Raw genomic sequence first — 22,267 nt, 5'->3', positions numbered from 1 at the left:
AGAGAAGCAGCAGGGGGTAAGGCAAGTGAAGTGAGTGAAAGGTGAAGGGAAGTATGAGACAGGTGAGACAGGGAAAGTGGAGGCAATGTGAAAAGAAGGGAGGGGAGAAGGTGGGGCAAAGGAGAATGACAGAGAAGGCAAGGGGGTGGGAATGAGCTCTGAGTGGGAGCACACAGCTCGTGTCCATTTATTTTGTAGTTAAGCCTAATTTATCACTACAGATAGCAGTAAAACCTGACAGCCGCTCTGCAGTTAATTGTGACATTCACCATGATAGAGTATCAAGCTCATGCTCTCACTGAAAGTCCCCACAACACTAATCTTATTAGGTGAAAGTAAAGTCCATCTTGAAGCCTGAGAGGATCTGATTAAAAGCATTTTTGAAGTAAATTTCGTAATCTATGCATGTCCGGCAGGGAAGGCGAAGACATCCATGTGTAGATCAAAATGTATGAGCGTTGGCTTTGGGATTAAGACACCAACCGTGAGCCACAACACCCCCACTCTGAGTCAGACATAGGTTGCTTCTCTGCCTCCACTATTTCTTGCCTTCTCTCCACTATCTCTATCTAAAAAAGGCATAACTGCACAGGTCATGTGCACAGTCATGGACACATCCATCTATGCAGACATTTATACTATAAAGAGAAGTGCATATGTGTGTGGGCGGTCAATCCTGCTCTCGAATACTGAGGAACATTCGTTTTGATCAGCCTGTTTTTTGACCAATGCCTGCCTGTTGACAGCTGTAAGCCTGTTTACATGATAGCTTCTAGAAACAGCTCATTTCAGCTTTAAAACACGTCTTGTATTTTATCTGCCCTGTGTTGTTCTTCCTTTGATTTACTCATTTAATTTTGTATTTTTAACACTGGTCTGGCACTCTGGGCCCATTGGGAAATCTACTGCTGCTCCCGATGGCCAGTCTGGGTTCAATCGTTCAGTGAAGTTGGCATGAAACGGTCATGGTTCTGGGTATTTAGTTTTGTCATTTCCTGTTTTATTTTTAAGGTTTTGCTCATGTATCACATGTATCACACTTTATTTCCTGTATTTTCCCACCTGTGTCATTGTACTATTGTTTTCATCAGTGTCTGGTTAGTCCTCCCTCCTCAGTCTCTTTAAGTTTGTGTGTTCCCCTTTGTCTTTGTCAGTTCGTCCTAAGTGTTTCCTTAAATTTCCTGTATGTTTCGACTTTTGCCTCAATTTTCCCACCTTGACCTTGCTTGTTTTTTTTTTTTTTTGGATATTGGAACTCTTTGTTTGGTTGCTGTCTTTAAATAAACTGTTGAACTGTCCAGCCCGCCCTGCTTGGTCTGTATTTGGGTTTGATTCCTGTTTTCCCCTTGACACACTTTCAACAAAAACTTGGTTAACAGCGAGGTTTGAAGTATTTGACAGTGATTCAACCTGGCTAATGTTAAGTTGATGGATTTGGAAAACCTGTAACCAGTGGCACATTTTTATTTTCTTTCTTTTTATTTTAACATGAATTGGGAATTAACAGTTAAGTTATGAATTCCTGTCATTTTCCTGTTGTGCCTTAACGTTACAGACAGGTAATATGTTTTCGAGCTGTATACGCGTTAACCAGCAAAAGCACTTCACTTGAAACACAGTCGGTTTCCATTTTGACCACTATTAAAAGCCCAATCATGACCCTTTTTAAAATGAGTGGCATGACAGTTTAGCTAACCACAGTGTTTTTGGCCAGCTAGCCAAAGAATCCCTAATGTCTAGGAAAGAAACAGCGATAATGTTCGTCAATGTAACACATTCAGGTAGGTAGCATTAGCAATCACAGTTACTTTATTTAACATTAAACCTTTATTAATCTTAGTGCTTCAAACAAAAATAAAAAATGTTGTGAAAGCATGGGTGTCATAAAACGCTGCTTTATCACAACATATGTCAGAGTAACTACTGCACCTATGCCAACCAGGGCACACTCCTCACCCATTTGTTGATGATTAATAAGCCAGATCACCTCCTCCAGCAGAAAGATTTATCATAGAAACAATGCAATGTTGTACATGCAATGCAATGTTGTACATTGCATGTATCAAACAATGGTGTACAGCACCATTGTTTTATACATGCTTTTTGAGCCACAGCCCTCCATGTTGCACTGTGACATGAGTTGGTCATCAGCCTGAAACAAGAGCATGTGAGGTTATCTTACAATATGTCAACAGTTCACCAGAATTGACTTCTCATGTTTTAAAAGAGAGCAGGGAGGAGATGAGGTTTTGGGGAGGCAGATAGAGGAAGGGGAGATAGAAATGAGACAAAAAGATGGAGGGAGATAGGCAGAGATAGACAGAGAAAAGCTATGGTACCTCTTCATGCTTATTTGTGTGTGTGTGTGTTTTAATGCTTTGGCATCATCGTTCTTTAGACTTTAATGGCAATAAATTATTGCATTAAATAGGATATAGATAGTTGGATATAGAGTGCTTCCTATTCCCCTTTTTACATCCTAGATTCCTCAACTTGCCCAGCGCCATAGAAAAAACAGTTGGGCACTCCTTGATTGCCACACAGTGAGTTCATGGTTCATGTGACTCTCAATAGTTCCAAACAAATCCCCACTGTCCACCTATTTCAATGGTTCACATGGCACAGACAGCAGCAGCAACTATATTATATAATAATATTTGCAACAATATGAATGCATAATGTGAATTGATTACTGTGTACATTTTTTCTAGGGAGGAATGAAGTGACATTAATCAGTTTTTCTGTGTTAATTTTGGAGGGAATTTAAAAAAAGTTATTTTGCAAATTCAAATAATACAAAATATATAATCAACCAATATATTATGATGTAATATTATGGATAAGAAGGTGAGATTCAGAAGCTACCCAGCAGTAGATATAGTATAAAAATAGCTCCACCTTCACCAGCTGCAACATTAAAGTAATGCATGTTTTAATACATTATTATGTTGTTAATGTTTTTTGTTCACCAGCGTCAAGTCTTGTTATGCACTTCCTGTTTTATTGTGAAAGCTAACTCTCCTCTCGTTTCAGATTATTGACTTCCTGGTGTCCTTCCTGTCTGTCTGATTATCTGCCCCGCCCTGATTGTTTCTACCTGTTCCTTGTTACCTTGTGTATATGTAGTACGCGCCTCCTTTTGTCCTGTGCCGGATTGTCTTGTACCCCTCGTCTTGTGAACCAGCCTGTGTTTTGCCTTGCTCTAAGAGAACTTTGAAAATCTTGTTTTGCCTAGAAAACATCCTGTGATTTTTGTTTGCCTTGTTAAAATCCTTGCGCCTTTTCTTTGTCTTGTGAACCTGATTATTTTTTAAACTAGCCTCAGTGCTCGACGTCCTTTGTTCCTGTGTTTTGTGTCTGTTTTTTGTGTCCAAAAACCTTAAGCTTGTCACATACATACATTGTGAAGAATGAGTATTTTTACTTTTTGCAGTATAAGTACATTTTGATGTTAATTCTTTTTACTTTTACTTAAACTTCTAGGACCTTTACTTGTAACAGACTATTTCTACACTGTGGTATTGTGCTTCTATGGTCATAATTACTCGCATCTTAACAAAAAAACAAGCAAAAAAAAAAAAAAACAAGGCAGACAATTGCATTGAACAAAAAAAATTATCATATTAAATATCCGGGGAAAGTGTGGACATGTTTTTCCTTAAATGGGTGGGAAAACCAACCACGGTTTTCAAATAAACTCATTCAACCTCTTACAGGCAGAGAAAGAAGGCAGAAAGCAGACTAAGAGAGGTATACAGGACTGTGAGCACTCAATAAACTTAACTGGATGATCACTGCACTACACACGTGCAACAATCACAGTCAAATGCTTATCCATACAATGAGAGCCAAAATGTTCAAGCTCCACACCACCAGTAATGCTAGTTACTACTTTTTTGGTGAGGGCATTCATGGAGCCCAGAGGAGAACAGGTGCTGAGTCGAGTCAAGCCTGCTGCCGGAGAGAACTGGGAGTTGTAAGATGAAACAGTGGTATGTTAACACAGTTAAGGACATAAAATCCATAGCCATAAATAAAAGGTATTTTCAGATGCATCAGGTGACCATGTAGTAATTTTAGCCATTTTATACCCACCAGACTGCTAATTTCAGAGTACCACAAGTTACTGGACAAGTTCCTATGAACCTAAATAAAATAGTTACATGTAGTACTGGATTGTAGATTCTTTGAATTTGGTAGGTAAATAATGAATACTCATACTGAAGCTGAATGTTTTCATTTTAAACTTTTAATCATTGTTTTCATTTCTAATCCAAAATGATGAAGGACAGAGCCAAAAACACCAAATATTGTGCCATTGCCCAAATGACCTATTTCCATAAACCCAAACCATATATAGGATAGCCCAACACCTAAACTACTTCTACCTCCAGTTATAAGGGTTCAGACAATGTGGACGTGGGGTGTGTTCCTCACCATCAGGAATCGGAAGTTCATCTCACAACGTTTCAGCTGTTCCCTCTACACATGACCATAGCTAGGCAAATCTATAACAACTGTAACAAAACAAAAGTAACAACATGGAAACAATCCTTTCTGCATTTTGTGGGTGATTTGTGGGTGATTGCTGAGATTTGCTAGAATTTAGGTGGCAGGTCAGCCCACTGCTTTGAATGACCACACACTCAACCACACATCCCAGTCTGCAGGGATATACGCCCAGTGGCCGCTTCATTATGCACACCTGTACATGTAATGTAATCCAATACAACAACTCATCCATGAATTCAGCTGTGATGTTGCCTATAATGTTCAATAATAATTTAATGTTGTAGTTAGTGGTGTTGTTGTACAGAGCTGCATTATATCCAGAGGTGTTTCTAATATTCTGCAGCCTCATGTATGTAGATAGGTAGGACACAAAATTAGAAACGCCTCTCAGTGTAATATAGTTCAGTACAACACCTTTAACTATGACCTCAGTAATAAATGTATATTTGTATTTGCACATTTCTGTCTGTAAACAAAAACTAAACATCATGAAATTAATAAAGGAATTCATGGCAGAGCTGTTATACACTTATCGACCACCTACTAAAAGACACAGAAAGAAATGTTATCTGCTAAATGTCATCCAAAAAATCCTTAAGTGATCTTAAGGTATCTTTGTATATAACTGGCTTGGGAGGTCATCAAAAACAGTCATCAGGTGGATACCTCCCTTCAACAGTGTTTCGCCTACTTAGTCCCACTACACCTCCAGGAGGCCAGGCGGTGAACTCCAGCGTCCCAGAGTCGCTACCTGCTAAGAGGAACAGAAGAAGACAATAAAGCCAGATTCTGTTAACTGCTAGATGCCAATACTAACTGCTAAGATACTATCATTCTACCACCGCTTTAGCTATTGTTAGCTGCTACAATGCTACTACAGGCCTAGATGCCACTGTCGAGGACGTGTCTCAAAAAATCTCTCTGGTCCTCTGGGTTCTTTGAATGAAGCAATAGGAGAAGATGTTGAGTCCAAAAAAATCTGTTTTATTGTAACATCAATAGAATCTGCATTTATTTTAACATCAGTAGAATGTGCAAGGTAACAGAGCTCTGGGTCTCAACTTTCCTTTCCCTGATCCACAACAGAGTTGGGTCAGTTCATTAAGCCTGACACACTATCTCTCCCTGACCCAGTATTTTATAGACAGAACATGAGGAAATGCTGAAACAGTCTCCTCCTCGTTGACGTCGGGCGCTCTCTCTCTCCTCTGCTTGCTCAGACCTGTTCTATCTTAAGTTGAGGGCCCCAAGATGTCTCCCATGTCAGGCCTCTATCTCAAAACTTCCTGTTCTAGGTCACACTGGCCTTAGATATGTTTTGCACACAAAGAATCACTCCTCGTCTAAATCACTTCTATGAATAATAAAGGAAAAACTTAACCAGGAGAAGTAGAATTTCTGTTGATTATTCAGTCACACAATCCATCAGCAGAAAATATGAATAAGATCAATATATCAGGATCATCATTAATCATCATTTATCATTAATATAAGCATATGCATGCAATCTAACTATTAGCAGAATATATGTGTGTAATCAAATGTATAGGTATATGTAAGTATAGGAATATGACCCAAATATCCATCACCACATGTAACTGCCAATTGCCGCACTGCCATCATCTACCCCTGCCTCTCATCAACTGCACCAATAAAAGCGGGGTGGGAATACAAACCCTGGTTCGGGTAGGGGGTAGAAAGAAAAGAGGTAGAGTTAAAGATGAAAGTAGGGATTGGATACAGACCCTTGTCCGGGTAGGGGGTAAGGAAAGTTTCCTCTGCCCCCTATTTCACAGAAAGTACAGTACATTTTTATTTTTTCCACAGGTAGATAGTGTATAGTTAAAGATAAGATAAAAAAAGGTAAAAAGTTCACTTACCAGCTCCAAATGAGCTTTCAAAGTCTCCTTATGTAGATAATTATTACTGTTTTCTTTATTTACAGGGAAATATTGGGAGATATTCAGACCTTTTATGTAAAAGTAGTAATACCTCAGGTTACAATTACTCCAAGGTTCAAGGAGTCTTTATTGTCCCCGTGGGGCAAATTGCTCTACAGCCAGCAGTAACAAAAACAGTCAACAATCACAGAACAACAACATATTGCACAGAGGAAATATGGAGGATAAATGGAACAGCAGATTAATCAGTCACTTATTCAGAAGACCTATGGCAGCAGGGACAAAAAATACTTAGTCTATTAGTCCTGCATCTTGGCAGGATGAACCTGCGGCCTGACGGGAGCAGCACAAACTCACCAACCAAGGGGTGACTCTCGTCAATGAGAAGTTGACAAGTTACATACAAGTTAATGTTCATACTTAGGTTGAAGTTCCGAAGTATTAGCAAATAAATATATGTACAATTACTCAAATGGCAGCAGAATGACCCCTGTTGGTGTCACATTATATTTTTCGATTATTACTACAAAGAGAGAGATAGAGAGTCCTGAGAGGAGAAGAACAGAAGCAACCTATGACATCTCAGCAAAAATCACTGAGGAGGGGAGGACAGCTATCTCCCCCTTCTCAAACAGACACAGAAATCACCATGCTTATCACAACCCATCTTCAAGCTCATTCAAGTACCTCTGGACTTTCCTCCAGGGGAGGGACAGTGCAACCACACACACATTCTGGTGCATAGCATGCCTGTTGACCCTGCGTGTGCCAATATTACGGTGTTCTATGCTCGAATAATATATTTTAAGTCTATAAGACGTCTCTATTCAATGGCATATACAATTAGGAGGCTGTCCTCACCAGAAGAACTAATGTATAGGTCGACTTTGCAAGTAGGTTGTTATGGCACCACATCTACATTTATTACCTCTAGTGACCATAGTAATTATTTCCTTCCTTATTTTTGTGGGCTGAACCTATCCAAGTAGATATGGTGCCTCAACCAAAACAAGTAGTTTTTGTGCCTTCAGCAACTCCGACCACATCTTAATTTGACAGAGGATCAGAGGATTAAAGGTGTGTTGTTTATTACATATACTGTATGTGTGATTTGCATCACTAAAATCATTTATGTAGTTTGTAATAGGCCAGTATATCCAAGTAAGTGGTTACAAGATGTGTGTAGTCTATTTTTTGTACAGATTTTACTGTAACAAAACATGCAAATAATAAACTATTTATGAGGCAGAATTAATTACTGAACAATTACTGACAAAGATGAAACATATTCAGCTCTCACTATCTTGGTCCATCTGTGTGTGGATATATCGCTCTTAGGAAATTTGTCTGTTGGTTGCTATAGAAGTGCTAAAAAGACTCAGTGCTGCAGAGTTATACTGGTAAAGCAGATTAGCTGGGCTGGATAAAGAAAGGCTTTTGAATTGGAGTTAGTTCAGCTCAACATGTGGATAAATCAGATTTAGAGTAGATGCCCAGTGAATAATCTAGGTGTAGGAGAAAGATGTTGCCTGCGTCTGTCTTATCCGTACTTTCCTGTATATTTCTGATATTGATTATATTAAATTAGACTCAACTTTGTTGTTATTGCACAGACTACAAGATGGCTGAGACAACAAAATGCAGTTTAGCATCTAACTAGAAGTGCAAAAAAGCAGTAAAAAGCAGTGTTATGTACGTTTGTTGAGATACATACTGTTGATAACAGTGAGAGGAATATGCAAATATACAGTGGCGTGCACAGACTTTTTGAAGGGCAGGGGCGAAAAGGAAAAAAAGGGCACATATAGCGTGTCCTTGCCACTGAAGAGGGAACTTCAGACATGTTTTATATGTTATACAAATAGCACATTAGGTAGCCTTAAAACAGACTAACTAGACAGACTACTCAGGTTAGTTTGTTGTTAGGATCAGCATCCATGAGAACTGTGTGGATTCAATGTTGGACTGTGAAGAACACACAGTGGCATGAATGTATTCTAATTTTAACACCACATTAGCACCAGATAATCCAAACTGTTTTTTTGAGATATAGTTCTAGCTCAATATAGATCAACAAAGGGTCCAACATCAAAGTAACTGCAGCAGTAATGTGTCATAGTAGGTGCAGGTGGCAGGGATGAATCAAGTCTCAAGTCTTTGAGCTCAAGTTTTAAGTCATGTCAAAAGTTTTTCATTTCAAATTTAAGTCAAGTCTCTGTGTGAGTGACTGAAGTGCGACAAGTCTCAAGTCTTTGTGCCCACACAGTATGTGGCAAGTGGAACTACAGTAAAATTCTTCGTTTGGCCATCTGAAAAACTGATTCAACATCATTTTCTCCAAGGCACTTGAGTGCAGCTGTGACATTGTTGGAGGGGAATGCATATGATGAGTGGAATACCTTGAGCTCAGTGATGAGGTTTTCTTCATCTACATCATAGAACTGGCACATATGTTTGACGGATGCAGCAGCTTTGTCATCTAGTTTACCCTTCTAGTGAGACAGTAAGGCAGTGAAGACCTGACAGGATTGACCCAGTAGGTGTGTCATTCTTTCCCTTGAATCTGTAGCTCATGGGACAGCCTGTCAATGAAGGAAAAGAACACCTTTCCCTGGTAGTGCTCTTCCAAGTCTTGGGCTTGGTAATCCTCTGTTGCTGATTGAGAGCTATACTTGTACTTTTGAGGTACCTTTCTGCGTCTGGCTTGAGGATGAGACAGTGGGCATGGCAGTGCATGTATAAAGCTTTCTCGTTGTGGCTTTGAATTCGTGACTGCAGGCCATTGTATCCTCTGCTCATGTTAGCGGCTCCGTCGTGGCCTTGGCCCCTGATGTTTTCCACTTTTAATCCATTCTCCTCAAGGACTGTCATCACAACATCGTTCAGTTCTTTTGCTGTTGTTCCGCTCACATTACACACCTGTAAAAATCTCTCCTTGATTTCCATTTGATGGACAAAATGAACACATGGACAAAGGACACATGCTCAACAAGAGAACCATCTGTTGTGTCATCCAAGAGAATGGAGAATGTTTTTGACTCATCCATCTCTTTGAGAATTTCTCTTCTGACATAGGTAGCAAGGGCACTGATTATGTCATTCATTATGTCAGAACGCCCCTCAGTTTTTGGGAAACCTTCAACTGGCTGACAAGGTCCAATTGAGCACAAAACTCAACAAATCTGTCAGAGTGATCTATGCTGTGCTTTTGAACATGTGCTGGATCAGTGGGATGTTTTAATGAAGATAAGAGAGCATAATTGTTATTTGTTGCTCTATCATCATCTGTTTTCTCTGGTATGTCTTCAACTTCATCATCACCATTTCTCTCCATATCATCCTCATTTCTCTTCTGTCTGTCTTCATCATCACCATTTCCCTCCATATCATCCTCATTTCCCTTCTCTCTGTCTTCATCGTCACCATTTCCCTCCATATCAATATCTGTCTTCTCTGTGTCTTTAATTTCTTCCTCCCTGATTTCATCATCATGTTCCTCCTGAATATTTTCATCCTCTATCTGCCTTGTATCCCTCAGCTCTTTGGTATCTCCATCATCACTGTCTTTATTCTCTAATACAGAGCAAATAACAATAGTATTATACTAGTTGAATATAATTGTACTGTGTACTGTATTGTATGATAACTGGCCCAATGTATTATCAAATAGTAGGCCAATGCTGTACAGCACTACTTAACATTCTTGGCTTGATTGGAGGAGAAAGGTCTATGGTTGGTCAATTCAAATGTTGGTAAATTTAAACCTTGAGAACTATTTTTCTGTACAAATTAAGCATTCTTGATCATGTTAGCATCAAATTCTCTGTGATAATCCAAACTGGCTCTGAGTGATACAATACTGTATACTGTATGTATTGTATCACTGTAAACAGTACGGGGTTGCCTATAAGCCTACAGCTGCTTTTTTAAGGACTTTCTGTTTTCTTTCTTTCCTGGGCATTCTGAATCTGTAATCATATAATATGCAGGGTTTCACCAAAAAAACTGTTAGGCCCAGGGCTGGGACAAGTGCTTTTTAAAGGTGGCCAGTGGACTGGTGTAGACAGACTGATAGCAGCATTAAGATTATTTATTTATCTATCTATTTATATTTCTCTGTTTGTTTTTCTCCCTCCTCTTCCACATTAAGCCAATTCCAAAAGCTGACTGGAGAATTTAAAATATGGCCACACAATGCATTGTTATAAAAAAAAATCAACAAGAAGCGTCTTCTAGAGAATCAGACAATGTCTTGTAATGCTGTTTCAACAGCAAAAAATAAATAAATAAATAAATGGAATTAAAAAAAATAATAAATATATCAAAGCTTAAAGGATAACTTTCGTTTTTTACAACCTGGACTTTATTTGTAGCATTAATTACGACCATTTAGACACCCTGACAACTTTGGTGGCATTTGGAGTCGTTTTGAAGAAATTAGCCCCAGAGGAGCGGCGCGTATATCCGTATAATGCGAGTTATCGGGGCACCCGTGCGTAGCCTCTATAAACGCATAATCTGCGGCGAAACTCGTTCATATTCCAATATTTTGTTATGATATGCTGGTGCTATTCCCCTCTGAGCCCGTGGTGGCATGTTATCAACATCCAGTGTCTCTAGACAACTACTTCTGACGTGGATGACGTCATTTTCGAGCGCCGCGCACTGCGAGCAGCCAGCCACAACACGGCTAACTCTGCGGCGGTCGGCTAGTTTAGCTGTAGTTCGCGACTGTTATTTTTCACAAAATGGATGAATATTTTTCCGACTCTGAGGTGGTGGACGATGACTTTGTTTACGATGGACGTCCTCACCGTTTTGAGCTAGAGTACATGGACGAGGAGCTCGTTGAAAGGAGGACGCGGAGGCAGAGAGAGGAACAGCTGGCCAAACAACAACAAATGGCTGCGCGTCCACGAGTAGACGGTAATTGGTGGTGTTCTTGTGGACAATGTTATTCGATGACAACAGAGGAGGATGTGTCAATAAATGTCTGTATCACAACACTGGAGGATTTCCACGCAATGATAAACCGGGCTGTGGTGGAGACGTTTTTTCGAGTCCCTAAAGTGAACTGGAAGACCCAGCCAAAGCCTGCAGGACCAAATGGGCAACTTTCGATTGAGTAAGTAGCTTACACACATGTATAGATTGTTTATTTGCCTTGGTTTTGTTTGCCAGAAGTTTATCATTGCGCGGAAATCCTCCAGTGTTGTGACACAGACATTTATTGACACATCCAGACGCGTATCTCCTGGCCGCAAGTCCCACTCTGAGCAACAGAGGCATTCCTCCTCTGTTGTCATCAACATTGTCCACAATAACACCACCAGTTACCGTCTACTCGTGGACGCGCAGCCGTTTGTTGTTGTTTGACCAGCTGTTCCTCTCTCTGCCTCCGCCCTCCTTTCAACGAGCTCCTCGTCCGTGTACTCTAGCTCAAAACGGTAAGGACGTCCATTGTAAACAAAGTCATCGTCCACCACCTCAGAGTCGGAAAAATATTCATCCATTTTGTGAAAAATAACAGTCGCGAACTACAGCTAAACTAGCCGACCACCGCAGAGTTAGCCGTGTTGTGGCTGGCTGCTCGCAGCGCGCGGCGCTCAAAAATGACGTCATCCACGTCAGAAGTAGTTGTCTAGAGACACTGGAAGTTGATAACATGCCACCACGGGCTCAGAGGGGAATAGCGCCAGCATATCATAACAAAATATTGGAATATGAACGAGTTTCGCCGCAGATTATGCGTTTATAGAGGCTGCCCCGTATATCCGATAACTCGCATTATACGGATATACGCGCCGCTCCTCTGGGGCTAATTTCTTCAAAACGACTCCAAATGCCACCAAAGTTGTCGGGGTGTCTAAATGGATGTAATTAATGCTACAAATAAAGTCCAGGTTGTAAAAAACGAAAGTTATCCTTTAAGCCATAGCTAAATTTAGGGCATTCAATCGTTCGCAACTGGACCTCGTCAGTTTGTCTTAGAAGACGTTTCGCCTCTCATCTGAGCAGGCTGATGAGATGTAAGTTTGTGTGGCAGTGTGGAGAGCGTGCGCCCTCCCCCACCTGTTTCTTGGAGCGCACCTGTGTGCGCACCTGGCTCTCGCGCTGATTGCGGGGCAGGACCGAGGGGATTTAAACCCAGGTCCGAAGTGGCTCAGATCCTCTTTTGCCTCTCCTGTGTGTGAATCCTTGGTGCTTTTTCGTGGGTTCATGGGAGTTGTGCCCGTGGCGGCGTTTGGTGTGTCCAGCTGCGTTGGATTCACTCCGCGTAAATAGCACTCCACTCTCCGTCGGTGAGTTTCGTTTTGCTTTTACGCACCATTCTTGCGATTACTTGGCACTTGACGCCACTTTGTTTTAGTGCACTGGTGGCGTGTGTGAACACCTGGTCAGCTGTAGCAAATTACAGCTGCGGCTGGGAACCTGGCGCTGCTCTGTGGTGTCTCCGCGGCGCGTAAAGGCCGCCGTTTGCGTGGTCCAGTGGCATTTGATGTTCGGGCAAGTGGCATGTCTCTCTATTTGACCCATTGGGTTGTACCCAGCCAGTCTAATGCTCTCTTCTTTGTGTAGTGTGGTGGTTTCGTATGCGTGGTAATACACACGTTTATTTGGAGGCTGAGAGTACTTCTCCGTGGGGGTCTGGAGACCGGTGCTTCTTGTGCTTGCAGGATTAAGCTGCATCTCCGGCGTCTCCTGGGGACTTCCTTTGGCCCACACCTTTGAAAGCGCGGCTACGGCTGGCACAACTCCTCCCACCTCCGCTATTCTGGATTGTGGCATTCTGGATTGCACTGGCAAGTGTTGGTCCATTCTGGATGTCCCTCCTCCCAGTTCAGTCTTGGGTTCCGGATTTCTGGTAAAACTCAGTTTCTCTTTATTTGACTGGTACTGCACAAAAAGAACTTTGAGTCCTTTGGAACTGTTAGTAGCAGTCAGGGTTTATGTACATAGTAAATTTTAACTGTAAATAACTGGTGGTTTGTTAATGTGAATTTTGTTTATATTCTTTGCATGTTGTGTGTATTTTTGGTTTGAGATTTTTCTTTTTTTGTTGTTGTTGTTGTTTGCATCATTTATCATATTCATATTATTTTGGTCATTTATTGAAACTGAATTTTAAAAGAATTGTATTAAAGTCTGTACTTTAATGTTTAAAAGTACTGTCTCTGCCCCATACTTGAAGGTGGTAAAACGAACCTGTGTCTGCCTTGTGCAGGGTCCTAGGCCTACCCTAGGTGGCATTGTCGACGACAGTAATACAAATTCTCCTGCAGTTCCCTCGTTATGCCACATTTGCTTCTAGTTTTGTCATTGTCTCTTGTCATTCTAACAGTCTATGTAAGTGTGTTTTCTTTGTTCATGTCCAGGCCGTGATTTATGTGATTGTATCCTTGGTTCGTCTTTGTCTTTAATTTGCCACGGTTCTAGTTAATTTATTTTATTTCTTGTCTTTGTTCATGTAGTGTTCCCCGTCCTTAGTGTTGTCTGCTATTCCCTTGCTGTTTTTGAGTTTCCCATGCCATAGTTCTGTCGTGTGTGTTATTTGTTTGTACGTTCATAACTTTGTTTTCTTTTTATAGTTTTGTAGCTTGCCGATTTGTTTTCCTCGATAAAGAGTGATTTTCTTATTGCTTTTGTTATTAGATTCTTGTTTTTTCCGTTTTTAGGAGTGTATTTTGAGTTTTTCTTATCTAGCGCTTTCAGTTGATCAGTTGCGTTTTCATAGCTTTGGTGTTCTCCTTTGTCAGCGTTTTCTGTTCTTTATTTTATTCATTGATAGTTCGTTCCTAGTCGTGTCTATAGTCCTGCCACAGTTTATGTAATTGAGTTTCTAGTCTTGTCTTGTCATAGTTCCGCCACGTTTTGTGTTAGTGAGTTTCTTGTGTTGTCTTGTCTCTAGCTCCGTTGTGTTGCGAGTTATTGATAGTCTATGTTCCCCGGTGTTGTCTTGGTTCTTTGTGTGTGAACCCCGTTACCCTAGTGTGTCTTTATTCATAGTTTCCTGGGTTTTGGTGTTCCTTATGTTTAATAAATTCGTCAAATTATATCTACGTCCTTGTGTCTGCGTCCGGGTTCTACCCATAGCCTCCATAGATTCCCCTTAAATCCCACCTCCCTGACACTTTTCTTCCTCTGTCACCCTGTTCTTTCTGAAAGCAGCTGAACTTTTCACAAAAGACCAGCTGGGATAACCACAGGTTTTGAGGGCCCCCCTCAGGTGTTTGTGTTTCTTGTCTCTGGCCTGTTCGCTGGTTGGAACTTTATCAGCTCTGTGTTGGAGAGTTCTGATAATACCTAGTTTGTGTTCCAGTGGGTGATGTGAGTCAAAAAGGAGGTACTGGTCTGTGTGAGTTGGTTTTCTGTAAACCCCAATATGGAGGTGCCTGTCCAATGTGGACATCACAGTCCAAAAAGGCAAACTCATGTCCTTGACATCCTCTCGAGTGAATTTGATGATGAGAGGAGCGCCTCTCAGACCTATTGTCTGCAGCATCAACTCTGTGACATACAACATTCCTAAGTTTGTGGCCAACATCTTAGTACCACTGGTTGGCAAAACGCCACACCAGAAAAACATCTCTGAACAGAGGGGGAGGTCTGAGACACCACCTATCTCCCACATACAATGCTGTCCTTTCATCTCTCCAACAGAGATTCAAAAATGTAGCCTCTGAAAATAAACAACAAAGCCATTCATACATGGCTCAAGGAGCCTCCCAATGAATCACAACTAATATCTTTCACAATGCAGCGTGGGACGAATCTTTTTGAGAGTCTTATCCAGCCTCTACAGGCATCTGCCATGATGTTACACACTGCATCCACGGCAGCAGGAAGGGTCATCTATGTATGTGGCTGGCGATCGTATACCTTCAATCTCCATGCTGAGAAAAATTCCTCAATGGGGTTGAGGAACGGGGAGTAGGGTGGAAGGAACTCCATCAGCATCCTGTTGTGGGTCTCAAACCACTGCCTGATGATGTTGGAGCGATGGAAACTGACGTTGACCCAAACTTTCACGTACTTTGGCAAGTCATCTCCAGTCTGACCCCTCTCTTGTTCAGGGATGAGATCCCTGTAGAGAGTGTGTAAAAAGATAAGACGCTCTGTATTGTATGGCCCAATGATGGGAATATGCGTTAGCACACCGTTCTCAGAGATAGCAGCACCCATGGTTATGTTCCCGCCCCGCTGGCGTGGCACATCGATTGTAGCTCTGTGGCCGATGATATTTCGACCACGTCTTCTGTGTTTCATCAGGTTGAAGCCAGCCTCATCCATGTAGATGAAGTTGTGCGGGGGTTCACTTGCTTCCAGCTCCATTATACGCTACATCCGGAAGACACAAATTGAGTTTTATGAATTACATGCGTCTTCATTTTGGACAAGATGCAGTTACATCAAATGTATACAGCACATATTGCATCTCCTTTTCTACAGCCGTAGCAAATGTGTAAAGCTCACACTTAGTGTGCTTTTAGCTTTTAGTTGTCTTGCAGTCCTATGTGGAAAAAATATAGTAATGCAAAACACAAAATTGAGTAAGATAAATGTCACTGTATAAAGCATACTTACTATATATTGTAAAATGCAAGTGGAATACTGTGATATTGTATGAAGCATTATCAATCAAATTTATTTCTAGAGCACATTTACTGTAAAAACAACCACAGCTGACCAAAGTGCTGTACATGACAAAAGGGCATCACATAAAACAAGCATAAAATAATCAAGTTTGGATGAACAATCTCGAGCTCTGGCGAATGCAAGTGAGAAAAAATGTGTTTTTAGAGCTGATTTGCAGTAAAAATCCCCAGGCTTGTAGCTGAGGTAATGAATGCATGAACCACTCTCTCAAGATCTTGGGGGCGAAGATATAGCTTGACTTTGGCTCAGCAGCCTCAGCTGATAAAAAGCACCTTCAACCACAGAGCCAACCTGTTTATCAAATGTAAAAGCACTGTCAAGTCACACAAAGACTGTGTGAGGAGCGACAGTTGGGTGCAGGGTGCTCCAGAAAACTGGCAGAACAATCCAGGACATTTGGATGTCCAAACACAACAGCCTCTGTCTTACTGTATTTACAGTAAGCTTAGAAAGTTCATATTCATCCATGTTTTACATGTAATGTCTTTGAGACAAGATTGCAGAGGCTGCAGAGAATCCTTACTCCTACTCTCAGAGGAAAATATATTTGTAAGTCATCTGCAAAGGAGTAGAAAGAGAAAGTATACAGTATTACAGTGCAGTGGCTGTTGTTGATCACATACCTGTTCTGTTGATGAAAAGTCTGAATGATTGATGACACAGTTGTTCTCCCAACATTTGGCTGCACCCTTTGACCGTCCTCGGCCATTGTGAGCCCATGATTGAGAACGTGGTCTACGAGTGTGGCTCTTATCTCATCTGGAACACGCGTATGTCCTCGGCCTCTTCCTCTGTTTTGCCTCCCAATTCCTCCGCCACGTAGCCTCACTCCTCTTCCTCTTCTTCTCTCTGGCTGTTGACCCCGTCCAATTCCTCGTCCTTCCATTGTCAGACATCGTAACACTGTGCTGTGCTCCAGCTATATATATACTTGTGCCAGTTAAAGGTTCATGAGATTCACCTTGAGCTATTTCAGAAAACTGGTTGGTCATTGGTTGATCTAATGCTTCACACATTTCCCTTCGTTAGAGAAGTCAAGATTCACCTGGGAGAAATTTACCAATTCAGGACAGATTTAGAAAAAAAGTCTAATGGAAATGTAGAAGTATGCTGGACAATATTATGACAACTTGTTCAACCATTTTGCATGTAGTTATACGATGAACTCATGCCTAAATGTTGTGTGAGGTGAGACTATTCAACAAAGACCGATTCTAATACATTTTGATCAACATGACATAAGCAACTGATAATGTAGGAAACAGCAGAGAACTGGACAGAATAATTTGCATGGATGTACCAAAGCATTTGCAACTTGTTCAAAGAAATGAGAAACTGCTTTTTTGATGTGAACAAGTGACACAATGATGTGAAGATTGAACAAGTAGTTTTGAGAATTTCAATTCTGATCTGAAAAATGTACCAAAGGGACTGAGAAAAACTGTAATACACAAACTCCTGCCTCTGGTCTTACAGAAGTCATCAGCTGTTCTGTCCAACTGGAGGATGCACCACACCCTTAGCTCAGTCGCATGACTGTGAATACTACTGTTGAGCCATGTTTATGTGATATTCATGGTATTCCAGTCCATAACTCTTTTGGGAGATAATCCGCAGTTGCAGCTCATCCATTTTGTTTGCGAGACTGGAAATTGGAGTAAAATGGAAAATGCTGGATAGATATGGCAGATGAGGAGTCAGCTTCAACTCAGCCCTGAGACCTCCTTTCTTCCCCCACCTGTGTTTACAATCCTGACACCGCCTGCAAGGACTTGCAGCCGGCAGGGCCAGACTGGTAGCATCCATTAGCCCTATAAGGCCCAAATACTTCCAAAGTTTGCAGGTGTGTGAGTTCATGGCCTGGTGGCCGGAACTATAAACACATCTACCATCCAATGGCATTGCACAAGTGGCAACTTGTTACAGTAGCTCCCACCGTTTCTTTGCTTTTGTCAGGAAGGTGGGGTCTCAGGGGAACAAGGATTGAACCAAAATGCAGACATGGGGGGGGGGATTCTAATGAGTTTATTAAGTAAAGTGAGGTTAAACACAGGTGGGCAGGTAGTAATCCAAACAAAAATCCAAAGTCCCAAAAGGAAATCCACAATGGAGTCTAACTACTTGAGTCCTAAAAAGGAGAAAACGAAACTAAAGACCAAAACCAATTCACTGGGAAACGCATGGGAACGCAGGCATAACACAGGGATCGAAGACAACACAGGGAAACACTGAACACTTACAAAGAACGTGGCATGGCACATGGAAAAAGACATCACTAGAAAAACACTGACAAGAAACGTGGCTTGGCTGAAGACTAAGACAACACTTAAGAAACACATAATTCATGGCATGGCTAGGGAACATAGACAACACTAGAAAGCACTTGCATGGAACGCGACATGGACAAGAACTAAGACAATACTATGAAACACACTCACAAGGTACGTGACATGGCAAGGTAACACAGACAAAAACAAGACTAGATAACACTTACATGGACAAGAACAAAGACAACACCAGGAAAAACACTCACACGGTATATGGCATGGCAAGGAATAACAGACAACAACCTGGCAAGGGCTTAAGGGAAGAGACGGGCTTAAATACACCAGGGAGGATAACTAATGACACACAGGTGAAACCAATCAGACAATTATAAAGGAGGGAAAACAAAGGAAGTAAAGTAAAAGAAGAAACATAACGTGAACCTTCAAAATAAAACAGGACGTGACAAAAACAGACCATGACAACACAAAAGGAGAATCTTTAACATAAAACAGGCACGACAAGCACAGATCATGACAGTTTTAATGTTTTCTTGTGTTTTTGTCATGATTTTTCTTTCTATAGTTTTGGTTGATCATGCGTACCTAAGGATGTACAACTGGTGAGACGAGTGCTTTACTTTTTACTCTTTTCTGGACTTTTAAAAACAACAGCGGGAGATCCGTTCAGGCATTGTTTACACTCGGGCTCAGCTGTTAGCAATGTGCAACATGAACATACTCCCAGCACAAAGACTGGAGGTCCCCACGGCGATAAGGAAACAGAGAAAGAGATGCAGAGCCGCCATCTCAGCAAACAGGTGCCCTGAAACTGGAGACAAGGAATGGGCTAATGAACTGAACTTGTTTTTTAACAGGTTTGACTCTACCTGTGTTACTTCTGTGCAACACCTCCCTCCACCCCCAAACTTTCCTGACACCAGCAGCTCTGTTCTCACTCCACTTCACCCCCCTCGAATCCACATCACAGACCACTGACCTGACCCTGCCCCCAACCTTACTCAACAGGAACCACCAGCCTAGTCCCCCACCCGGTCTTTCCATAAAAACAGATCAGGTGAGGAAGGAGCTCAGGAGGATGAAGATGAGGAAGGCTACTGGCCCTGATGGCATCAGCTCCAGACTGCTCAGGGACTGTGCAGATCAGCTCTGTGGGTCCTTCTGCACATCTTCAATGTGAGCCTCAGTCTGGAGAGAGTTCCTGCACTATGGAAAACTTCCTGTATGGTTCCAGTGCCAAAGACTGTGCATCCCAGGGAGCCCAGCCACTTCAGGCTGGTAGCATTAGCTTCCCACCTGAAGACCATGGAGAGGATTATACGGAGAGCAGCGAGCTGGACCTCCTATAGTTAGCATATCCAGGCATTGGTGTGGAAGACGCCATCATCTACCTGCTCCTCCCACTGCCTGCATGACACAGTGGGAGCCCTCAGCAGCTCCTTCAGCAACAGACTGCTGCATCCACCCTGTAAGAAGGAGCGCAACCACAGGTCCTTCATACCAACAGCTGTCAGAGTGTTCAGCTCCAGCGTTGCTTAGCACTGGGTCCATATTCACACTGTGTTTGCTCTGATGTGTGAATTATCAAAGAATACTGGAATTCCACTATTCTACTCTGACACACATATATTTATCACTGTGCAATAGTGTAAATGTTATACTTTCTTTTCTGTACCCACCCTGTGGAATTTCAATCCATGTGCAATTTGTGTAAAAACATTTTTTTTTTTTGCATATTTTTCTTTTATATACTCCTTTGTATAAAATGTGTACATATATATATATATATATATATAGTCAGCTTTTATTTTGTATTCTGTTGCTATTTTTTTCCTACTGCTATTGCCTGCTGCCTGTAACACCCGAATTTCCCCGGCTGGGGATTAAAGGCTGTTCTGACTAAATAGACTTGAAACAACGAAGCAGATGACTAATTTGAAGAATCTAGAGAGCCCTGCATTGTGCACGCAATGTCATTGTGTTTTGAACATGATGTTGTTAGTAGGTTCAGTTCCTTTTCCCCCACCTTAGTCTCAGTAAAGTTATGCTTTCAATTATGCTCTTGGAAGTTAAGGACCTCAACTGGTCTCTCTCTGTCTTTCTATCTCTCTTTGTCAAAAAGACACACAATGCAGAATAACAATTTAAGCAATCCTGAATGAACCACCACAGCGTGGAAACACACACACACACTCACACTCACATTCACACACACATATATGTAAATGTAAACATATACGTATATATAGTGCTAAAACTGAAACAGAAATCAAATGTTGTTTTTTGTTTGAAACATTCATCAGACCACATTGTAATGTCTCAGCAAATCTGCTGATCTGTTTTGTTCACTGGTGTTTGGTCTTGTCATCTTGTTCAGACCCTGACTTCCTGATGTGTTTCCTGCCTGTCTGATTGTCAGCCCCGCCCTGATTGTTTCCACTTGTTCATTGTTACCTCATGTGTATATATAGTCTGCGTCTCCCCTTGTCCTGTGCCAGATTGTCTTGTGTCCCTTGTCCAAGCCAAGCCTAGCTCTGTATTATATCCCTGTCTATCCGTGAGTGTTAGTTGATTCAAGTTTCTAGTTTGCACATTTTTGGAATCCTTGCGCCTTTTGTTCTCGTCTATTGTAATAGAGTCTTTTTGTTGTACTTTGAATTACCGAGCGCCTTTTGTTTGTTACCTTGTGAACTTCAGTCCTGTGTTTGCCAGATCCTTGTTGTCTGTGTTTTTTGTTAATAAATAATGCCTCATGTTTTTGAACCTTGCCTGGGTGAACTGTGTTACTGCATTTGAGTCCTGAAAACCCACGAGCCCAACAGGCCCTGATACACATGTCTTGATCATATAATATGATGATGTGTGTATGTGTTTTGGTAAACACCAGTCAGTTTTATTTTTAGAAGGCTTTGGAATTCCTAAAGATTGTTGTTTTTTATAGAAAACAATAGAATGTCAGAGAAATGCCAAAGCAATATTTTTTGCAATATCTAAATTTGCTGTGTGTAGCTGCAATTTGCTACAGCGCCATTTTTCTACCTAACCAGGTCATCTGTGATCTGTTTGTTCTTATGAACTGCTACTGGTGATTAATGGAGATATACACTTTTTATTTTGCTGATAATTATCTCCTCTCCTTCACTTTCCTACTTTCTTTCTTCCTTCAACCATATTTGCATTTCTGTAATTTCTTTCTCACATGGCTAAAGCTTCTCTCATTCTTAAAAGTCATATGTCACAGTGTGTAACCATTCAACTTTCTCTGTGCTTGTTCCTGGTTTATGAAGCAGGCGGTAGGTGGATACTTATCTCTGATATCATTATGAATCTGTCATTCTGTGTTTCTGACCAGGCATTGTGCAACCTCTCCTGTGTCCACTTGCACTGATTTCATATTGTTTTAGGTCAAATCTTAATAATGGGATTTACTAAAAATTATCCATCGTTATTGTCTAATTATTATGAATCATATGTGATGTTGAAAACAAAAGCATAAAGTAATTAAAATGTTTCCAAAATCATTTTTCAACCATTTTTCTAAGCCTCTGTGTAATTTTACGGTCAAGTCAAATTAATGACATTTTACAGTTGGTTAACAATTTGAGGGTGTCATTTCATAAGTTCACTAGTCCAAGTCACCAGATCTTGACTGTAAGCCTCCCATTGGCAGATTGAATTAGGAGGATGGGGATTTCCTGTTGTACAGGAAACAACAACCATAACCTCCGAGCTAGCAATCTACATGCTGAAAATTGCCAGGTCCCCCCCCCCCCGTCTAGAACAGAATTTAAATGGGTGCAGCCAAACCTTTCACAAGCACTACTTAGACTCCTAAGACTAGACTCCACTAGACTGACCCGTGTGACTGGTTTTACTATGTTGCCAACAGTTAACTAAAAAGGACCTGATAGC

The 22,267-nt window shown here is 41.3% G+C and overlaps 1 protein-coding gene across 1 annotated transcript in view; it reads right to left on the bottom strand.

The window, feature by feature from the left end:
• Positions 1–13,202, bottom strand: part of LOC121624298 (uncharacterized protein K02A2.6-like) — a 39,763-nt gene extending 26,561 nt beyond the window's left edge. Inside the window, 1 exon segment of the mRNA XM_041961950.1 lies at positions 12,830–13,202. Within this exon segment, the coding sequence (XP_041817884.1) occupies positions 12,830–13,202 (373 nt within the window).
• Between the last annotated feature and the right edge of the window lie 9,065 nt (positions 13,203–22,267).

The sequence above is a fragment of the Chelmon rostratus genome, chromosome 20, assembly GCF_017976325.1.
Source record: "Chelmon rostratus isolate fCheRos1 chromosome 20, fCheRos1.pri, whole genome shotgun sequence".
Taxonomy (NCBI): domain Eukaryota; kingdom Metazoa; phylum Chordata; class Actinopteri; order Chaetodontiformes; family Chaetodontidae; genus Chelmon; species Chelmon rostratus.
Note: the sequence above shows the minus strand (reverse complement) of the source record. Positions and strands in the feature narration are given on the sequence as shown.